This window comes from Halichoerus grypus, chromosome X, assembly GCF_964656455.1.
Source record: "Halichoerus grypus chromosome X, mHalGry1.hap1.1, whole genome shotgun sequence".
Taxonomy (NCBI): Eukaryota; Metazoa; Chordata; class Mammalia; order Carnivora; family Phocidae; genus Halichoerus; species Halichoerus grypus.
This window is the reverse complement of record NC_135727.1, coordinates 4,502,594-4,524,819: the sequence shown is the minus strand read 5'-3', so window position 1 is coordinate 4,524,819 and position 22,226 is coordinate 4,502,594. Positions and strand designations below refer to the sequence as shown.

At 41.2% G+C, this 22,226-nt stretch overlaps 1 protein-coding gene across 5 annotated transcripts in view; it reads right to left on the bottom strand.

Annotated features, from left to right (window-relative positions):
• Positions 1 to 22,226, bottom strand: part of CD99L2 (CD99 molecule like 2) — an 86,634-nt gene that overhangs the window by 31,230 nt on the left and 33,178 nt on the right. For all 5 annotated transcript variants that reach the window (XM_078065126.1, XM_078065124.1, XM_078065123.1 and 2 more), the window contains exon 2: positions 456 to 515. In XM_078065126.1, the coding sequence (XP_077921252.1) occupies positions 456 to 515 (60 nt within the window). The remainder of the gene's footprint in view (positions 1 to 455; positions 516 to 22,226) is intronic.

Sequence of the window (22,226 nt, the reverse complement as noted above, 5' to 3'; positions counted from 1 at the left end):
CTACTTTCTAACCTTCACACTTAAAAAAAAAAAATGGTTTAATTTTCTTCAAAAAAACGTAAAGAGAAACTGATGACAAAGCTTAGCATTTGAGAGATTACGTATAGACACCATTTTAAGAAAAGCCATTTATATTAAAAAAAAATCTAGAAGGAAAAACAAATCTCTCATTCACTTCAAAGTATCTTTTCCTGAGCTAGGGAAAGGCAGTCTTCTGAGGCCACTGCTGGAGAAAATGCTGTATTAGCTATTACACATTGTGTGGTATTCTTCACAAAGGAAACAAATTATGTTAAATATTCAGATTTTCTTTTAAATAATGCAATTTATGACACCCATATTTTATCCGATCAATACAGATAAAAAAATGTTTTCCTTGAGTGTGTATTCTGAGTGGGTGGTGCATATTAATCACTATTGTTTGTTTTTAATAGTTTATTTGATTTACTACTCACGCTTTACTGAGGAAGTTTCTTTCAATGCATCCTCCAGACGTAAATCAGAGTCCCCAGATCCTAAAAAATAAAAGATTTTTAAAATTTAATTATTTTTGCATAAAACAAAATTGTATTGAAATAGTTTCTTGTAACGGTTGTTTCCCTTTAGAGGGTGTCATGAAGGTTAATACCATGAAAGGAAGTTGGTAGAAGCCATCCAAAGACACATTGAATTGATCTCCTTCTACAAACAACTTATCTCCACCAAAAGCAAAACGGAAAAACAGTCTTTGCAGATATAGTTAAGGATCTTGAGATCATGTAGGGTTTAATCTCACCAAATTTAATGATCACAGTTTTCAGTCCGCTAGAAGGCTGAAGGCTCAACTGTACAGAACACGAAGCACAATCTTACAAAAAAGCCTTCTCCATAGTATGTATGGCTTTTGCAACAAGGAATATTGGAGTCCAAAGCTCCACTGATAATGAGCCAGGTTCTTACATCCCACTCCACATCTCATAAATGCTGCACCAAATTGTGTCAATCCAGGGTACCTTCCCCCCGACCCCAATATCCGTATCTAGATTAGCAGCTCTGATTACACATCACTTAAAAGGCTTGAGGGAAAAGCTTTTCACAAGAGAATCTGTTCTCAGAAGTAGAGCCATATGCCCAACTCTGCCTGCTTTTGAACTTGACAGCTATCATTTCCCCTAGATGGGCACGTAGTTTCCAACAAGGGTATATATATTATCAATTCTCAAACTACTATGTATGTATACTGGAACTGAACAAATAGGTAAATGGGTGATGAATTGTAGAAGCCAGGCTTCTCACTGTTGGAGAGGGAAATTATCGGTAAGAGAAGGCTAGAATGGGAGGAGTCCAAGATGGCAGAGTAGGAGACCTTAGTTTCGTCTGGTCCCAGGAATTCAGCTAGATAGCTATCAAATCATTCTGAACACCTGCAAACTCAACCAGAGAACTAAGAAAAGAATAGCTGCAACTCCACAAATAGAAAAGCGACCACTTTCTGCAAGGCAGGAGGTGCAGAGAAGTGAATCCCAGGCGATATATGGGAAGATAAACCATGAGGGGAGGGAGCCTCCATCAGCCAGCTACTGAAAAGTGATATAGTAGCTGAGTATAAAATCAGAACATTTAGAGGTCTGCTCCGGTGAGGGACATCACTCAGGTGGCTAAGCAGGGGCAGAACCCTAGGTGGGACAGTGCAGTCTCAGGATCCCTAGGGTTACAGGAAGACCAGGGATGCCTCAGTGCAGCAGAGTTCCCAAGCATCACAGCAGGGAAGCTGGTGGCAAACAGTGAGCCCAGGAGTGGGCTCTCAGCTCGGGGTCGCCATATACCATAAACTGTGGCATAGTCCAGCCACTGCTCTCCAAGCAGCGGCCCAGGGAGTGGTAGAACCTCAGCGAGACTCCCCTTCTTACCCCGGAAGGAGCAGATCGGGAGCCCACCACAGGAGTCTGCTGGGTTTAGAGACTCTACACAGGGTCGTGTGCCAGAGATAGAAATGCGCGGTCACAGGCCGGGTGAGCACAGAGTGCGGCCAGAGACTGGGGAACGGGAATGACTGACTGCTTTTCTCTGGGGGCTGAGGAGTGGGGCCCCGAGTTCTCGGCTCCTCTGGGGCAGAGATGGGGAGGCCGCCATTTTCACTCTCATCCTCCAAAGCTGTACGGAAAGCTTGCAGGGAACAAAAGCTCCTGAGAGCAAACCCGAGCAGATGACTTAGCCCGGCCCCTGGCAAGGGCAGTGCAATTCCACTTGGGGCAAAGACACCTGAGAATCAACGCAATAGGCCCCTCCCATGGAAGATCAGCAAGAACATCCAGCTAAGACCAAGTTTACGATCATAGAGAAATGCAAAATTCCAGCATTAGGGAAATAAAGTACATAGAATTCACAGGTTTTTTTCCCCATTGATTCCTTAAGTCTTTCAATTTTAACTTTTCTTCTCATTCCTTTTACACCCAATTTCTTATTTTATCAACTCTTTTTTAGGTCTTTTTAAATTTTCATTTTTACAGTTACATTCTATCCTTTCATTGTATTTAGTTTTATATTTGTATATATATGTTTTTCTTTTTTTTGTTTGTTTTATTTATTTATTTGAGAGGGAGAGAGAGAGAGTGAGAGAGATAGCCCAAGAGGGGGTAGGATCAGAGGGAGAAGCAGACTCCCTGCTGAGCAGGGAACCCGATGTAGGACTTGATCCCGGGACTCCGGTATCATGACCTGAGCCAAAGGCAGTCGCTTAACCAACTGAGCCACCCAGGCGCCCTAAGTTTTTCTTTCTTTACAATTTTGGGATGCAGTTTCTTCTAACAAAGAGACCAAAATACACCCAGAATCTAGTTTATTGCTCTGTCCTGTTCACCTGTCATACTTTTTTTGTCTTTTAATTTCCATTTTTACAGTTACATTCTATCCTTTCATTGTATGTAATTTTATTTTTATACATATATAAGTTTTTCTTTCTTTACAATTTTAGGATCTAGTTTTCTAACAAATGAAACAATACACACAGGATCCAATGTGTATGGATCTGTTCTGTTCGCCTGTCTGATTCTCTTTTTTTAATTTTTATTTTTCAGTTTCAGGTCTCTTCTGATTTGTTTAGTGTATATTTCTCTGGGGTCATTGTTGTCATTTTAGTATTTTGTTCTCTCATCCATCTACTCTTCTCTAGACAGAATGACAAGATGGAAAAACTCACCTCCAAAAAGAGAACAAGAGGGAATACTGACTGCCAGGGACCTAATCAGTATGGACATAAATAAGATGTCAGACCTAGAGTTCAGAATAATAATTATATAGATACTAGCTCGGCTTGAAAAAAGCATGGAAGACACTAGAGAATCCCTTTCTGGAGAAATAAAAGAACTAAAATCTAATCAAGCCGAAATCAAAACGGCTATTAGTGAGATGCAATCAAAAATGGAGGCTCTAACTGCTAGGATAAATGAGGCAGAAGAGAGAATTGGTGATACTGAAGACAAAATGATGGACAAAAAAGAAGCTGAGAAAGAGAGATAAACAACTACTAGATCACAAGGGGAGAATTCGAGAGATAAATGATACCCTCAAGTTAAACAATAGAATAATTGGGATCTCAGAAGAGAAAAGAGAGAGAAAGGCAGAAGGTATATTGGAGCAAATTATAGCTGAGAACTTCCCTAATCTGGGGAAGGAAACAGAAGTTCAAGTCCAGGAGGCACAGGGAATTCCCCCTCAAAAATCAATAAAAATAGGTCAACACCACAACATATAATAGTGAAGCTTGCAAATCTCAGACACAAAGAGAAAATCCAGACAGCAGCTCGGGACAAGAGGTCCGTAACCTACAAGGGTAGAAACATTAGACTGGCAGCAGACCTATCCACAGAGACCTGGCAGGCCAGAAAGGACCGGCATGATATATTCAAGGTGCTAAATGAGAAAAATATGCAGCCAAGAATACTTTATCCCACAAAGCTGTCATTCAAATAGGAGAGATAAAAAGCTTCCAGGACAAATGGAACTAAAAGAATTTGTGATCACTAAACCAGTCCTGCAAGAAATATTAAAAGGGATGCTTTAAGCAAAGAGAGAGCCCAAAAGTAACGCAGACCAGAATGGAACAGAGACAATATACAGAAACAGTGATTTTACAGGTAATACAATGGCACTAAATTAATATATTTCAGTAACTGAATGTAAATGTACTAAATGCCCCAATCAGAAGACACAGGGCATCAGATTGGATAAAAAAGCAAGACCCATCGATATGCTGTCTGCAAGAGGTTCATTTTAGACCTAAAGACACCTCCAGACTGAAAGTGAGCGGGTGGAAACCATTATCATACTAATGGACATCAAAAGAAAGCTGGGGTGGCAATCCTATCAGACAAATTAGATTTTAATAAGAGATTACATTTTAATAAGAGATGAGGAAGGACACCATATCATAATTAAAGGGTCTATCCAACAAGAAGATCTAACAAGTGTAAATATTTATGACCCTAACATGGGAGCAGCCAATTATATAAACCAATTAATAACAAAATTAAACACATTGATAATAATACAATAATAGTAGGGGACTTTAACACCCCATTCATTGCAATGGACAGATCATCTAAACAGAAGATCAACAAGGAAACAAGGGCTTTCAATGACACATTGGACCAGATGGACTTCACAGATACATTCAGAGCATTTCATCCTAAAGCAAGAGAATATGTTCTTCTTGAGTGCACATGGAACATTTTCCAGAATAGATCACATCCTGGGTCACAAATGAGGTCTCAACCGGTACCAAAAGATTGGGATCATTCCCTGCATATTTTCAGACCACAATGCTTTGAAACTAGAACTCAATCACAAGAGGAAAGTTAGAAAGAACTCAAATACGTGGAGGCTAAAAAGCATCCTACTAAAAAATGAATGGGTCAACCAGGAAATTAAAGAAGAATTTTAAAAATTCATGGAAACAAATGAAAATGAAAACACAACTGTTCAAAATCTTTGGAATGCAGCAAAGGCAGTCCTAAGAGGAAAGTATATAGCAATATAAGCCTTTCTCAAGAAACAAGAAAGGTCTCAAATACACAACCTAACCCTACACCTAAAGGAGCTGGAGAAAGAACAGCAAATAAAGCCTAAACCCACCAGGAGAAGAGAAAGAATCAATGAAATAGAAACCAAAAGAACAGTAGAACAGATCAACGAAACTAGGAGCTGGTTCTTTGAAAGAATTAATAAGATTGATAAACCCCTGGCCAGACTTATCAAAAAGAAAAGAGAAAGGACCCAAATAAATAAAATCATGAATGAAAGAGGTGAGATCACAACCAACACCAAAGAAATATAAACAATTATAAGAATATATTATGAGCAACTATATGCCAGCAAATTAGATAATCTGGAAGAAATGGATGCATTCCTAGAGACGTATAAACTACCAAAACTGAACCAGGAAGAAATAGAAAACCTGAACAGACCCATAACCAGTAAGGAAATTGAAGCAGTAATCAAAAATCTCCCAACAAACAAAAGCCCAGGGCCAGATGGCTTTCCAGGGGAATTCTACCAAACATTTAAAGAAGAATTAATACCTATTATTCTGAAGCTGTTTCAAAGAATAGAAATGGAAGGAAAACTCCCAAACTCATTTTATGAGGCCAGCATTACCTTGATCCCCAAACCAGACAAAGACCCCATCAAAAAGGAGGACTACAGACCAATATCCCTGATGAACATGGATGCAAAAATTCTCACCAAAATACTAGCCAATAGGATCCAACAGTACATTAAAAGGATTATTCACCACGACCAAATGGGATTTATTCCTGGGCTGCAAGGTTGGTTCAACATCCGCAAATCAATCAATGTGATACAATACATTAATAAAAGAAAGAACAAGAACCATATGATCCTCTCAATAGATGCAGAAAAAGCATTTGACAAAATACAGCATCCTTTCTTGATCAAAACTCTTCAGAGTATAGGCATAGAGGGTACATACCTCAATATCATAAAAGCCATCTATGAAAAACCCACAGCGACTATCATACTCAATGGGGAAAAACTGAGAGCTTTTCCCCTAAGATCGGGAACACGGCAGGGATGTCCACTATCACCACTGCTGTTCAACATACTACTAGAAGTCCTAGCCACAGCAATCAGACAACAAAAAGAAATAAAAGGCACTGGGGGGATGGGTTAGTCCAGTGATGGGTATTAAAGAGGGCACGTATTGAATGGAGCACTGGGTGTTATATGCAAACAATGAATTATGGGACACTACATCAAAAACTAATGATGTAATGTATGGTGATTAACATAACATAATAAAATAAAAAAGGCATCTGAATCGGCAAAGAAGTGAAACTCTCATATTTTACAGATGATATGATACTTTATGTGGAAAACCCAGAAGACTCCACCCCAAAACTGCTAGAACTCATACAGGAATTCAGTAAAGTGGCAGGATAGAAAATCAATGCACAGAAATCAGTTGCTTTTCTATACACCAATAACAAGACAGAAGAAAGAGAAATTAAGGAGTCAATCCCATTTATAATTGCACCCAAAACCATGATACCTAGGAATAAATCTAACTGAAGAGGCAAAGAATCTATACTCAGAAAACTATAGAACACTCATGAAAGAAATTGAGGAACACACAAAGAAATGGAAAAACGTTCCATGCTCATGGATTGGAAGAAAAAATATTGTGAAAATGTCTATGCTACCTAGAGCAATCTACACATTTAATGCAGTCCCTATCAAAATACATCCACTTTTTTCAAAGAAATGGAACAAATAACCCAAAAATTTGTATGGAACCAGAAAAGACCCTGAATATCCAAAGGAATGTTGAAAAAGAAAAGCAAAGCTGGCGGCATCACAATTCTGGACTTCAAGCTCTATTACAAAGCTGTCCTCATCAAGACAGTATGGTACTGGCACAGAAACAGACACATAGATCAATGGAACAGAATAGAGAGCCCCGAAATGGACCCTCAACTCTATGGTCAACTAATCCTCCACAAAGCAGGAAAGAATATCCAAAGGAAAAAAGACAGTCTCTTCAACAAATGGTGTTGGGAAAATTGGACAGCCACATGCAGAAGAATGAAACTGGACCATTTCCTTACACCACACACAAAATAGACTCAAAATGGATGAAAGACCTAAATGTGAGACAGGAATCCATCAAAATCCTAAAGAAGAACACAGGCAGCAACCTCTGTGACCTTGGCCACAGCTACTTCTTGCTAGACACATCTCCCAAGGCAAGGGAAACAAAGGCAAAAATGAACTATTGGGACTTCATCAAGATAAAAACCTTCTACACAGCAAAGGAAACAGTCGACAAAACTGAAAAACAACTGACAGAATGGGAGAAGGTATTTGCAAATGACATATCAGATAAAGGGCTAGTATCTGAGATCTGTAAAGAACTTATCAAACTCAACCCCCAAAAACATAGAATCCAATCAAGAAATGGACAGAAGACATGAACAGACATTTCTCCAAGAAGACATCCAAATGGCCAACAGACACATGAAAAACTGCTCAACATCACTGGGCATCAGGGAAATACAAATCAAAACCACAATGAGATACCACCTCACACCAGTCAGAATGGCTAAAATTACGAAGTCAGGAAATGACAGATGTTGTCAAGGATATAGAGAAAGGGGAACCCTGTTACACTTTTGGTGGGAATGCAAGCTTGTGCAGCCACTCTGGAAAACAGTATGGAGGTTCCTCAAGAAGTTGAAAATAGAGCTACCCTATGACGCAGCAATTGCACTACTAGGGATTTACCCCAAATATACAAATGCAGCAATCCGAAGGGGTACCTGCACCCTAGTGTTTACAGCAGCAATGTCCACAATAGCCAAACTATGGAAGGAGCCCAGATGGCTATCAATTGATGAATGGATAAAGAAGTTGTGGTGTATATATATACAATGGAATATTATGCAGCCATCAAAAAAATGAAATCTTGCCATTTGCAACAATGTGGATGGAACTGGAGGGTATTATGCTAAGCGAAATAAGTCAAGCAGAGAAAGACAATTATCATATGATCTCACTTATATGTCCAATTTAAGAACAAAACAAGGTTCATAGGAGAAGGGACGGAAAAATAAAACAAGATGAAATCAGAGAGGGAGATAAACTATAAGAGACTCTTAATCTCAGGAAACAAACTGAGGGTTGCTGGAGTGGTGGGGGGTGGGGGGATGGGGTAACTGGGTGATGGACATTAAGGAAGGCATGTGATGTAATGAACATCAGGTATTACTAAAGACTGATGAATCACTGAACTCTGCCTCTGAAACTAATACATGAAAAAAAGTTAAAAAAGAGGCTAGAATGATCCATGTGATGATCAATTAGAGTTGGAGACCTCAGTATGAATCATGTGTAGCTTAATATACACACAGATGGTTACATATAGAAATACTTATAGACGTGTGTGTGTGTGTGTGTATATATGAGCTAGTATGCAGACATGCCTTTGCTCTGTCACCTGAGATGGCCTAGAAGCAATTACACCCCGGTAGCAACGAGCACATCTAGCACCCAGATCTTGGTTTCTAAATACCATTCTCCAATTAAAGAAAAACAGAACTCCTTGGAGAAATGGCAGATTCTAGGATTGGAACAAGAAATATATGAGTTTGTAGCATCTTCTAGCACCAGGAAGTATTTTTTAAAATACTGATATTTATGGGTATATGTCAGAGAAGCACAGGGCCAACTGGAAGAGCTCCCAGCTAAAGCTGGAACAATTTAATCAACAAAATAGTATTAGATTATAATCCGAAGGATAAAATATTCATGTGTCCATGCTGATATAAATATACATTAAACAAATACATAAAAGGGTTAAAAAAGAAGAATTCAAATTAACTTATACAGAGATTTCTAGCTCAAGGAGATGAAACGTAACTCTCCACTCCATAAGTCTTGACTTCCTTCCAAAGATTACAGTAGGAGAAGGTAGGTGGGGGGAGAGAGTAACTTTACAGTGGAGAAATCTAAGAAACACTCCATCAGATCAAGGTTAACATCAACAGTGATCGGTCATACCTTTGATATGAGGGGATGAGACAACCACTATACATGTGTGGTCTTCCCCTCTAAAACCTATAACCCCAGTAAAATCATGAGAAAAACATAGGACAAATTCCAATCCTACAAAATACGTGACCAGTACTCCTCAAAACCAAGGTCATCAAAAACACACTAAAGTCTGAGAAACTGGCACAGCCTGAAGAACCTAAGGGGATATAATAATGGCAGGTCACTGGTACCCTGGATTGGATCCTGGAACAACAAACAACAACAAAAAAAGGGGGGCTTTAGATAAAAACAAAGAAAATCCGAATAGAGTATGGACTTCAGTTAATAATAGTATATCAATATTGGTTCATTAGTTGTGATAAATGTACCACACTAATGTAAAATGCTAAAAATAGGGGAAACCAAATATGGAGGATATGAGGACTCTCTGTACTAGCTTGGCATTGTAAATCTAAAACTGTTCTAAAAATAAACTTTATTTTTAAAAATCCATTTCCCAGAGCAAAAAAAATATTAAGAGATGTATAGGATATAGAAGAGATATTTAGGATATATAACCTCTAGCTCATTCAAGAAAAAAAGGTCAACACCAACAACTAAAAATCAATCCAACTAAAGTCACCAAACAGAAAGAAACATATTAAACAGAAACCATGAACTTTAACACAAGAATATGTGCAATTATATCAGTTTAAAAAAATGAGTGTAAAGAGGGTAAATCTATCAAAAGATAAATGGAATAAAAAGATAACTATATGCTGTTGACAAGATATAATATAGAAATATATATATACATATATAGAAATATATGATATAATAGAGAAATATATACCAGGTAAAGGTTAACAGGAAGGAAACAGATGTGGCAATATTAATATGACAAGGTGAAACTCAAGATCCCAATCTCTAAATAGGAAAAGTGCAGTATTTTATAAAGCATATAATCCACCAAGAAAATAGTCATAGCATTTAATAACCTAGCTTCTAAAATTCTGAAGCAGACTTTTGCTTTTTGCTATGATGGAGAACTGGTGTCAGATTAGCCCTTCCACTGTAAACACTATAAAATGGACAAAACATGAGGTAACAGCTTTCAGCACTGAACGGCAATCCCAGAGATCAAGGAAATTGTGACAGCTAAATCCAACAGGTGATCCTGGATTGGATCCTGAATCTATAAAGAGCATTATTGGGACACACAATGAAATTTGGAAGAGGTCTATTGACCAGATGGTAATACTGGATCAATGTCAAACTCCTGATCTCGATGGATTTACTGTGCTCAGGGAAGAAAGTGTCCTTGTTTTTAGGAAATGCATGCTTTAGTATTAAGATGTAATGAGCATCATGCTTGTGACGGAGTCTGAAATGATTCTGAAAAAATATTTAGACACACCTATACATATCGGGGCAAATGTGGTAAAACTGGGAAATCTAGGTGATCAGTAAATGGGAATTCCTTCTATTAGACATTATTGTGACAACTGGTGAAATTTGAATTGGGTCTAAGGATTAGGTGGTAGTAACACATCAACATTAATTTCCTGATCCAGATGGTTATGTTGAGGATATATAAAAGGATGTCCTTGTTTGAAGGAAATGTACCCTCAGGTTATATTGTAGATGTTGGCGGGGGTAGTGATGGAGCATCAGGGAAGAAACTTACTCTCAGATGATTTGGTGGAGGGAAGTGACTTATACTGTATTTGCAAGTTTCCTATAGGTTTGTAATTATTTCAACATTTAAAAAATTAAAATTATTTAAATATGCGTATCTCTCAACCCAGCAATTGTACTTTTAGGTATTTGTTACAGAAAAATACTTGCACATGTGCCCAAAGAGGTATGTACAAGGTTGTTCACAACAGTACTGCTTAAAATAGCAAAAAGAAATGGAAACAGACCAAGTGTTCATCAAAGAAGAAGAATTAAATAAAACCTAGTTCTTCAATACAATGAAATGTTATAATACTGTTTAAAAGAATGGAATACCTTCAGTAAACTGGGAATAGAAGGGAACTTCCTCAACTTGAAAAAGAATATCTGCAAAAACCCTACAGCTAACACCATACTTGATGGTGATAAATTAAAGCTTTTCCTTCCAAGATCAGAAACAAGGCTATGATGTCCCTGCTCACCACTGCTTTTCAACATCGTAGCGGAAGTCCTAGCTACTGCAACAAGACAAGGGGGCGGAAATAGATATACTGACTGGGAAGGAAAAATAAAAACTGTCTTTGTTCAAGAGCAAATGATCATCTATGTAGATAATCCAAAAGGATTCACACACACACAAAAAAAAAAACAACAAAAAAACCTCCTTACACTCCTGAAACTAATAAGTGACTCCAGCAAGGTTGGAGGATACAAGGTTAGTCACTTTCCTATATATCAGCAATGAACGAGTGGAATTTGAAATTAAAAACACAACACCATTTATATTAGCAGCCCCCAAAAAGAAATACCTGGTATAAATCTAACAAAATATGTGTAAGATCTATATGAAGAAAGCTACAAAACTGTTATGAAAGAAATCAAAGAATGACTAAATAAATGGAGAGATATTCCATGTTCATGAATAAGACGACACAATACTGTCAACATGTCAGTTTCCCAACTTGATTTATAGATTCAATGCAATCACAATCAAAATGTCAGCAAGTTATTTTGTAGATATGGAGAAACTGAAAAGTTTATGTGGAGAGGACAAAGACCCAAAATAGCCAATACAATATTGAAGGAAAAGAACAAGGTGGGAGGATACTACCCAACTTCAAGACTTACTATAAAGTTAGAGTAATCAAGATAGTGTGGTATTAGCAAAAGAGAGACAGATCAATGGAACAGATTAGAGAGCCCAAAAATAGACCCATATAGTCAACTGATCTTTTACAAAGGAGAAAAAGCAACACAATGGAGAAAATACAGTCTCTTCAACAAATGGAGTGGAACAATTGGACAACCACCTGCAAAAAAAAAAAAAAAAAAGAAGAAGAATCTAGACTTAGACTTTACATCCTTCACAAACATTAATTCGAAATGGATCACAGACTTAAATATAAAACACAAAATGATAAATCTCCTAGAAGCAACATAGGAGAAAACCTAGATGACTTGAGTTTGGCAATGACTTTTTGGCTGTAACACCAAAAGCATGATCCATGGAAAAACTTGTTAAGATGGACTTCATTAAAATTAAAAACTTCTGCTCTGTGGAAAACACTACTGAGAGACCGAATAGACAAGCCACAGGCTGGGAGAAAATATTTACCAAAGACACATCTAATAAAGAGCCATTATCCAAAATATACAAAGAATGCTTAAAACTTAACCTGATTAAAAAATGGGCTGCACCCCAGCTGCCCCTGGTGCCTCATCATCCCCTGCAGACCTAGGATCCAGGTCCACTTATGTGGTTCTGGATAGACACTTTTCCAAAGAAGATATCCAGATGGCCAACATGCATGTGAAAAGATGCTCAATATCACTGATGATCAGAGAAATGCAAATCAAAACTGCAGTGAGATCAGCCCCTACCTGTTAGAATGGCTAGTATCAAAAAGACAAGGTAAGTGTTGACGAGAATGTGGAGAAAAGGGCACCCTTATGTACTGTTAGTAGGAAAGTAAATTGGTACAGCCACTATGGAAAACAGAGGGTCCTCAACAAATGAAAACTAGAACTACTACGACCCAGTGATCCCACTTCTGGGTACACATACAAAGGAAATGAAATCACTCTCTCAAAGAGATCTCTGCACCCCCACGTTCATTGCAGCATTATTCACAATAACCAAACAGGGAAACCACCTAAGTGTCCACTGATGGATAAATGGATAAAGACACACACACACACAGGAATATCATTCAGCCATTAAAAAAGGGCATCATGCTAAATGAAATAAGCCAGACAGAAAAAAACAAATACTCTATGATCTCACTTATAAAGGGTATTTAGACAAGTAAAATTAACAGAGTAGAGTGGAATATTAATCAGCCATCAGAAAGGATGAATACCCACCATTTGCAACAACATGGATGGACCCAAGGGTATAATGTTAACTGAAATAAGCCAGTCAGAGAAAGAGAAATACCATATGATTTCACTTATATGTGGAATTTACGAAACAAATGAACAAATAAACAACAACAAAGAAAAAGACACAAACAAAAAACCCAGACTCTTAACTACAGAGAACTGGTGGTTGCCAGACAGGATGGGGAGGGGATGGGGGAAACAGGTGGAGGGGATGAAGAGTGCACTTATGGGGATGAGCACTGAGTAATGTACAGAACTGTGGAACCATTAGAATGTATACGTGAAACTAGCATAACACTGTATGTTAATCATACTTGGAAAAAAACACAAAAACAAAACCGAGCTACCACTACACACCTATGAGAATGGCCCAAACTGCAGACACCTCCAAGTGCTGGCAAGGACGTGGAACAAAAGGAAAGCTCATTAATTACTGGTGGGAATGCAAAATGGCACAGCCACTTTGGAAGACAATTTAGTGGTTTCTAACCAAACTAAACATATATACCATACAATCCAGCAATCATACTCCTTGGTATTTACCCAAAGGGGTTAAAAACTTAGGTCCACACAAAACCTGCACACAGATGTTTACAATTTTATTCATAATTGCCAAAACTTGGAAGCAACCAAGATTCTTTCAGTAGGTGAACAGATAAACTGTGGGACATCGAGACGATGGAATATTCTTTCATGCTAAAAAAAAAAAAAAAAAAAAAGCTATCAAGCCATGAAAAGATAGAGGGACCTCTAATGCATATTACTAAATGAAAGAAGCCAATCATAAAAGTGACAAACTGTAGGATTCCAACTATATAACATTCTGGAAAGACAAAACTATGGAGACAATAAAAGGGTCAGTGGTTGCCAGGGGTTGGGGTGGAGGGATGCATACATGGAACACAGAGGACTTTTAGGGCAGTGAAAAGATTCTGTATGATACTCTGATGGTGGATACACATCACTATAAATTTGTACAAACCCACAGAATCTACAATACCAAGAGTGAACCCTGAAGTAGGGACTTCGAGTTAATCAACTATAGCCAACGTACCTCTGGTGGGGGGTGTTGATAAGAAGGGGCCTGTGCATGTGTGGGGGCAGGAGGTATATGAAAACTCTATCTTCTGCTCAATATTACTGTGAACCTAAAACTGCTATAAAAAAATGAAGTCCATTAAAAAGAATGAGAATAGGGGTCAGGGAGAAGGAGCATTGTATTATTAATTTAAAGCCTTCTCTGATTTATTTGAATCAGGTACAGATATTTCTCTTACGATGACAATTTAAAAGTTCTGGATCAACCCCTCCAAAATCATAAGGCAATCATTCTACTGGGTCTTCCTTCAAAACTCTATCCCTACTTTCTCACCCAAGAATTGCAAGCACACATTCATTCTTCCAATTAACTTCTTGCACAAGTAACAATATGTTTTTGGCCTGAGCCATTCCCCTACTGTTTGCTGGTACATCCTGCTATGTCATCAAGAGTTAAGAGCAAGAGAACACAATTTTGCAGTATTTACTAAACCCTCAGTGACCTTGGATTCAATGGACCCAAACCATCTGTGGACAAAACCATTCAGCATCAATCCACATCCAGAGCTAATTAAGACTTCTTCGGCGTCTACAATCAAGCACAGCTGCCAAAATCAAGATGTGAACAAGTATTCTCATGAGAGATACCATACCTCAAGTGGCCTAAAACAGGGTCGTGTTCTAGATCTTTTGTACGCAATCTCTAACAACTCACGTTGGGTGTAGGCAGACAGGAACCCTCCACGTTAATGACACTGACTCACCCTCGGGCACCAGGCACACATTATTAGAAAGTGGCTGATTCATTGCAGGTTAAATTTACAAGCCCCAAAGCACTGTACCTGGGGGGCCAGTGCTCAAGTATTCAGCAGAAAAGTTGCCTCATTCCAGTGCAGAGGACCACAAAGAATTTTTCATGGAAAAGGCATGTAGTGAGCTGGTAACGCCCGTCTGAAAATGTCCTTTGACATTAGGCAGAATTTTGGAGATGTTACCCATGGACTTGTACGTGCCCTTAAGAAGATCCATTTGATAAGCAAAGTGCTGGTTCTACCCACAGACACCCTAGCAGCTTCTGTCTGTCCTGAAGTAGATTTTGTCCCCTTGGGAGGAAACACAAACTTGATCTCATATTGCAACGTGACCCACCGTGACTGGTGTCTAAAGCTAAGGGTGCATTTTAATAAGGCCTGTGAAACAAGACACAGCAGGCCCTTGTTAGAACTGGCTGGGATCCAGCACCTGCCAACGCCTTGATTGAAATGTCCGATCCACGAGAGGTTCCACCTGATGTGCCCCCAGTAGCCTTGCATTTGGGTTTGATGAATTAATCACTCCCTCCCACGTGTTCCACTTAGTTCATCCTGAAAGTACAGCCATCCCAGTTAGGGGTTTAGGTTTGTCTTTTTTTTTTTTTTTTTTTTTTAGGGGGCGGGGAGGGTCAGAGGGAGAGGGAAAGGGAGAGAATCCCAAGCAGACTCCATGCTGAGCGTGGAGCCCAACACTAGGGCTTGATCCCACAGCCCTGAGATCATGACCTGAGCTGAAATCAAGAGTCGGATGCTCAACTGACTGAGCCACCCAGGCGCCCCAACATTTGTCCCTTATGGTCAACCTGGTAACCACTAGCCACATGTGGCTGTGTCATTAAAAGTAAAATTCAATAAAAACTTTAAAATGCAGTTTCTTAGCCACACTAGCCACATTCCAAGTGCTCCGTAGCCACATGTGACAGGCGACTATTGTGTTGGACAGGACCAAAGAACATCTCCATCATCACGGAAAGTTCCGCTGGACAGTGCTGCTCCAGCCAGTGAGCTGCCTGAAGCAGGGACTTGGACCTGGTCATCTCCATGCAAATGCCAAACAGGCCTGACACCTGAAGGTGTGCTCACTGCAATTAACCAAACTTGGTCTCGGTGTTGTGAGAGGACCTTTGATCTGTTCCCACAGAATTACCAGTGGAGAGGACCTGTTAGTACTTCGGTGACAAATCCATTCGGGTTTCATGCCAAGAGTAAAGTCCTCCCTGCAGAGGAGCGTGTCTGCTCCCTGCTGGATTAAGAACTGCAGAGGCAGCCTGGACCCCTGGCTGCCAAAGAGTTCAGACGCAAAGTTCCAGCTCAGCCAGGGAGATGGGTGGGTGCTCTCGAGTGCCCAGTCACACCTGTCCCCCTGCTCTCTAAGGATGGGTTCTCTTCTACCGTTTTCCTTTTTACACACAAGCAGCTTTCAATTTTTTTTTTTTGAAAGGTTTCAGTACAAATTCTAAATGAGTAATACCTAAACTGCTTTGGTTTTCAGGTTTTAAAATCTTGACCCTTTTCTGTGGATGACTAAGAACACAAGGGACATCTGAGACTGGTAAATCACAGACGTGTCATCTCAGGATTTTCCATTTGTTTGTCTGAATGAAGCTTCCGTAAATACCCGTGCTACACTTGTTTGTCCAGAACAACACGCACCTGAATCTATACCACAACTCCAAAAGAACGGAGCTACTTACCAAAGAGCAAACGGGTTAGTCAACAGTGAGCAGGGAAGACCCACGAGAAGATGGGCCAGAATCAAATCTGGACCTCAGGGGTCAAACCATGACCCAATAACTAGGACTATGGCACAAGCCCCTTGATCACCTGGGTTCAGGAATGAGACTAAAGTCAGTCCCAAGAGATTGAGCCTGCTTATGGAGGGGTGCGGGGGGGGGGGGGTCACAGCTTGATTTAACCTGAAACGAGCCACGGAATAAGGATGCTCCACCTTCCTATGATAAAGACCTCATGGGATGTGGCTGCTTGGACAGCCCTGTGTTTCCCCTGCCCCCCTGGCAGGGGGCCACTGGGGCTGTGAGTCATAAAAGGAAAACCTGCAGGTTGGGAAAAACAACTTCATACCTCCCTACTGCCTACCACGGGAACATTCCTGAAAACTGCTTGTGGGAAATCTATGCGACAAACCCACTGCCACGCATGGTCAATTTCACAAATGTCTCTGGTGGCAGTAATTTCTCTCCCTAACACAAACAAGTAAGGTAGCCCTCTCCCGCCTCGTGCTAGAGAGGGTGAGAGCAAACCCAAAATGCTAAGTTATGCTAGTCGCTGATTTCCCTGAATTTCTGCACCACTTTAACTCTTGCCTCAATCTAGATTTGAACACATCTGTCTTGGTAAATTTATGCTTTTACACCACGAAGCACGCTGAGTAATTAATATCTTCTGGGTTAGCTAAGCACTGCAGCATTGCAAGGGAACATGAAAATGGTTTTCCTCTTATTCTGATTACTAAATGGGTTTAGCTATTGCCACCTGAGCTCCCACTAGTTCCATGAATAAATTTAAAGCAGTCCCAGAGAGGACAATGGTGATGTGAAGGCAGGGATTGGCATTTCAGACCAAAACAGCCACCACTACCCACATCTACAGTGTGTAAGCCAGACGGCTGATTTCAGGTCCTCGAGGGCCACACCTGGCTCCAGGTACCTGTGTAAAAGGGGAACTTGGTAGGCAAGGTGCCGCGGCCAAAAGTCCGTTTACAGATTTCCAGGAAGCATCCAAGCGTCCTATGTACGTGGCAAGCAGCTTGATTTAAAAGGTGGAAGGAGGAATTTTTTTCAGAAATTGCTTAAGTTACTTTGTTGATTTAAAGGACAGTCTTCGGGGGGCGCCTGGGTAGCACAGTCAGTTAAGCGTGCAGACTCTGGATTTTGGCTCAGGTCTGATTCTCAGGGTCGTGGGATAGGGCCCGGATTTGGGCTCTGCACTCAGCAGGGAGTCTGCTTGAAGATTCTCTCCCTTTGCCCCTCCCCTCCTCTCTCTCTCAAATACATAAATAATAAAAAAAAAAAAAGGACATTCTCATTCCTCCTTTCCACACGGAAGGGTAAATGTCTATGACGGCTGTTCTGAGGAAATCCCAAAGGTGCCTGGAATGCCTGGAAGGGTAACCTTTTCCATACAAGTCAGAGCTGACAGGCAGGGGACTCCTCAGCTGAAGAAAAAATGGAGTGGGGGGAGGTGGGGAAGGGGGGACTAACTGCCAATAAGTATGGGGTTTCTTTTGGAGGTAGTGGAAATATTGTACAGTGAGATGGTGGTGAGTATGCTAAGAACCACTAAACTGTAGACTTTAAAATGGCAAATTTTAGGTTATGTGAATTACATCTCAAAAAGAAATGCAGTAGCTGTCTGCAAGGGGCCCCCCAGGACCTCAGAGATCAGACGCCCTATCAGGCGGGAACCTGAGGGCCTCAGCAGTTAATCATTTGGTAGCAGAAATAGAAATGACCCTGGAACCAGAAGATACTATGCCTTGTACCCGTTCTGTCACTCACCGAGTAGGGGTCCTGGAGCATTCGCTCGAAGTCATGGAAGTGACCTGTCCCCCAGGTGTAAAACGAAGGTGTCACACCCGATGGCTCAATCTCCCCATGGAATAAGGTGGACGACATAACAGAAGCAAAGCCTCCACGGACAAGGAAAGTGCCATCGTGATGTGGCAGGAAACTGGGGTCTTAGGCACACTGCTTGCTGGGCCACAGTTGCTTTTCTTTTTTTTAAAGATTTTGAGAGAGAGCATGAGCGAACGAGCACGTGCACAGGAAGAGGGGCAGAGGGAGAGGAAGAGGGAGAGAAGGAGAGTCCCTGCTGAGCACGGAACCCAAGGCAGGGCTGGATCTCAGGGCGGTGAGATCATGACCTGAGCCGAAATCTAGAGTAAGAGGCTCAACCGACTGCGCCAGCCAGGCGCCCCAGGGCCATGGTTTCTAAGAAGCAGTGCAAGACACTAAGTGCCTTGCCAAGGTTGTTTCTGCTGGGGTCACACCAAAAACTGGAGCCCAACTCTGGTCCAAGGCTGTTCCAAGACAACACGTGAGGATATCAGTACCGGTTACTTTGGAGCCAAACAGCCTGGGCGCTGGGGTCCCAACAGAAAATCCCCGGGCAAGAGATGGCTCTGTGCCTGTTTCCTCATCAGACTCTACTACAGTTAAGCTGATGTGAAGATGACACTGGTCATTATACAGAATAGGATTAGCACAGTCTCTAACACATACGAATCTCTCAAATATTAGCTATGATTATTATATTTGACATTAAGTAAAACCTAGTAATAGACCTATTATTAAGTAGGAGGCCCTCGAAACATACACATGAATAAACAGCTTACAGGAGTCTGATTAAAATGTTCAAAAGCTTAATAGATGCAGAGAGCAAAGCCACATTCTAATCTGAACTCACCCCATGTCTGATGAACCTTTAGATCCTACTCACGTGCCTTGATTTCCCAAGCTTATGTCACACGAATATCACCGGCCATCCCCAAACTTCTAAACCCCAGGCTCTTGACTAATAATGCACATGGCATTTCCTTCCCCTACCGCCAACATAAACATAAACGTCAAAGTGGAGACCTGCGTGATTTCTTAAGTGAGGTGGGAAGCGGTCTCTGGTTGATGCTGCATAGATTGAGAGTTCCAAATCAGAGCCAGGCATAGCTGAACAGGACCTCAGAGATCACGTAGTCCAACCCAGTCATTTTAGAGATAAAGAGAATCCACTAAAAGGTTTACTTTGGGGGGGGGGGTGTTTCAAGTTGGTTAAACAGGAGAATCCTATAAGACAGTTCATTATGTAGTACAGATGTGTTTGGATGAAGCCTGGCTCATATCATGGCCCCTTGAAGAGCCGGCTTGGACAGAAAGCCTGCTCTACCCAATTAACTTCAGAGGCAAAGTAAAGCAATCATGTCACGAGGTCCACCCATTTTCATGAGCAGGCTCAGAGGTGGAATCTGAGTTTACACTGGACACACCCATCAAGATTTCAGCCTTAGCACCTGGCCAGGCCCACGTAAAGGGAGAATGGCACAGTCAGCCCATGGCAGCTCCTATACGTTCCCCAACCCAGACCTTTCTCCTGAAATCCAATCCTGCAGGCCATGCTATTCAGGGGAGACTTCCACAACTCCTCCAGAGAAACATGCCCAACTAGCCTCTGTCTTCCCTCACCTTCCGGGACTGGCTTCCCCCCTTTTATATGGCAGAGTTCCAGTAAGTTCATTACCATCTACCTAGGCACCCCGAATCAAACGCATGGTTGTTATTCTTGATCCCTCCTTCATTTGTGACCCATCCACGACCAAAATAGTTCTCCTCTCCATCCTGTCACCTCTACTTCTGTGGTCACTCCCTTAATTTCTCATCGCAATTATAATAACAGTCCTCCAGCTGCCCTCCTCAGCTTGAGGCTTTTTTCTATTCTGCTGCCCAAAAAATGGGATACAAAGATCTGTTAGGGTCACTGTTGTTAACTCAAAACCTACCAATTTCTCCCCATTGCCTAAAGAATCAAGTCCAAACCCTTTGTGCCTATCATTCAAAACCCAACCATTCTCTGTACTCTTCTACCTCCAGGCCCACTGCTCTCTTCACCCCAACCCCCTTCTTTGTATACAGATCGTCAGCAATACAGGGGTGTTTCCTCTAGGCAGCCCATCTGGGGCCCACCCCCCACCAAGTAAAACTCATCACATTGGTCATGCTTCATCCTTCATGCTAAGTGAAGCAGATATAACTCGACCCATCACCCTCACAGTGGACTCTAAGTTCTTTAAAGACAGGGACTGGGCCCTTTCCGCATGCCCCCACCTACCACAAGGCCTTGTCTGTAACAGTGCTCAGTTCACAGGCTCAAATTAACCACTTTTCTAGCAGATGCTTCGATTGGAAACCCAAGCCCAGCTATGTCCAGGGAACCAACACTTACAACTTATTCTTTAAACCAGTGAACAGACAAAATATTCTGCCAAGGAAACCCATGCAGTTTGTCCTCTAAGCAGTGAAGTTTTGAGAAATAACTTTAAAACAAGAGTGTGCCTCCAAGTGAGGAAGACAATTAACCAGGAGGCCTCTCAATCTGAAGGGCTTCTTGGGAATCCAGCTGTTCCTGGTAATTGGTTTTTGGATCAGTCAGAAAACAGAAGCAGCTTTTAAGGAAGATACCCCCTGACTAGTGGCCTAGAAGAGGGGAAAACTCCTCTTACCAAAGAGTCCTTTTGCCACAGGGCAAGTGAGAAGAAAAAAGACCCATGAAGAGAGGTCTATTCAGATTCTTCTCCTGTTTTTAAATTGGATTCTTTGTCTTTATTGTCGAGTTGTGTTCTTTATATAATCCAGATAGAAGTCTCTTACCAGATACAGGATTTGCAGAAGTGCTCTTTTCTTTCAGCACCTGGGCTTTTGGTGCCACATCTAAAAAAGGCTTTGCTAAGGGCATGAAGATTCACTCCTGTGTTTTCCTCTTCCACGAATTTTATAGTTTCAGTTCTTACCTTTGAATCTCAGATTCATTTTGAGTTAATTGTGTGTGTGGTGTGAGGTAGGCATCCAACTTTTTTTTTGCATGTAGAAATCCAGTTGTCCCTGAGCCGGTTGTTGAAAAAACTATTCTTTCCACATGAATTTTAGGATCACCTTGTCCATTTCTACAAAAGACGCTGCTGGGATTTTGACTGGAATTGCCTTGAATTTGCAGATTTGGGAAGTATTATCCCATTTGTTTTTAAACATGCTCAAATCTCTCCCATTTGAAACTAGAAAGCCCTCTTTTGACTGTACATCCCCATATCTCTCCCCTGCTCTTCATAACCAAACACTCCCTCCCCTCCCCACCACTCCTCGGGGTCTCACGGCCACCTCACACTCAGCATGCCCCTCCAACCTAGACCTTTTCCTGGGTTCCTCCCGTTTCACTGAACGCCACAGCCACCCACCCCGTTGTCCAAGCCAGCAACCTGCATATCGTCCTGGACAGCTCTCTCATGCTCATAGCCATGCCATCATCACAAATGCTCAATTCTACTACTAGAACAAACCCTCAGGCCACCCACTTCTCCACAGCCCCACTGCAGCCATCATCTCTTACCTGGACAACCCCAAGAGCCTTCCCCCTGGCCGGCACAGGTCTACTCCCTACCCCACCCCATTCTCCACACAGTACGGGGAGGAGGGGGGACACACACCCTTTTTCTTTTTTAAACAAACATCATGGCACATCATTTTCCTGCTCAAAACACTCAAAGACCTCCTTCACTAGAATATAAAT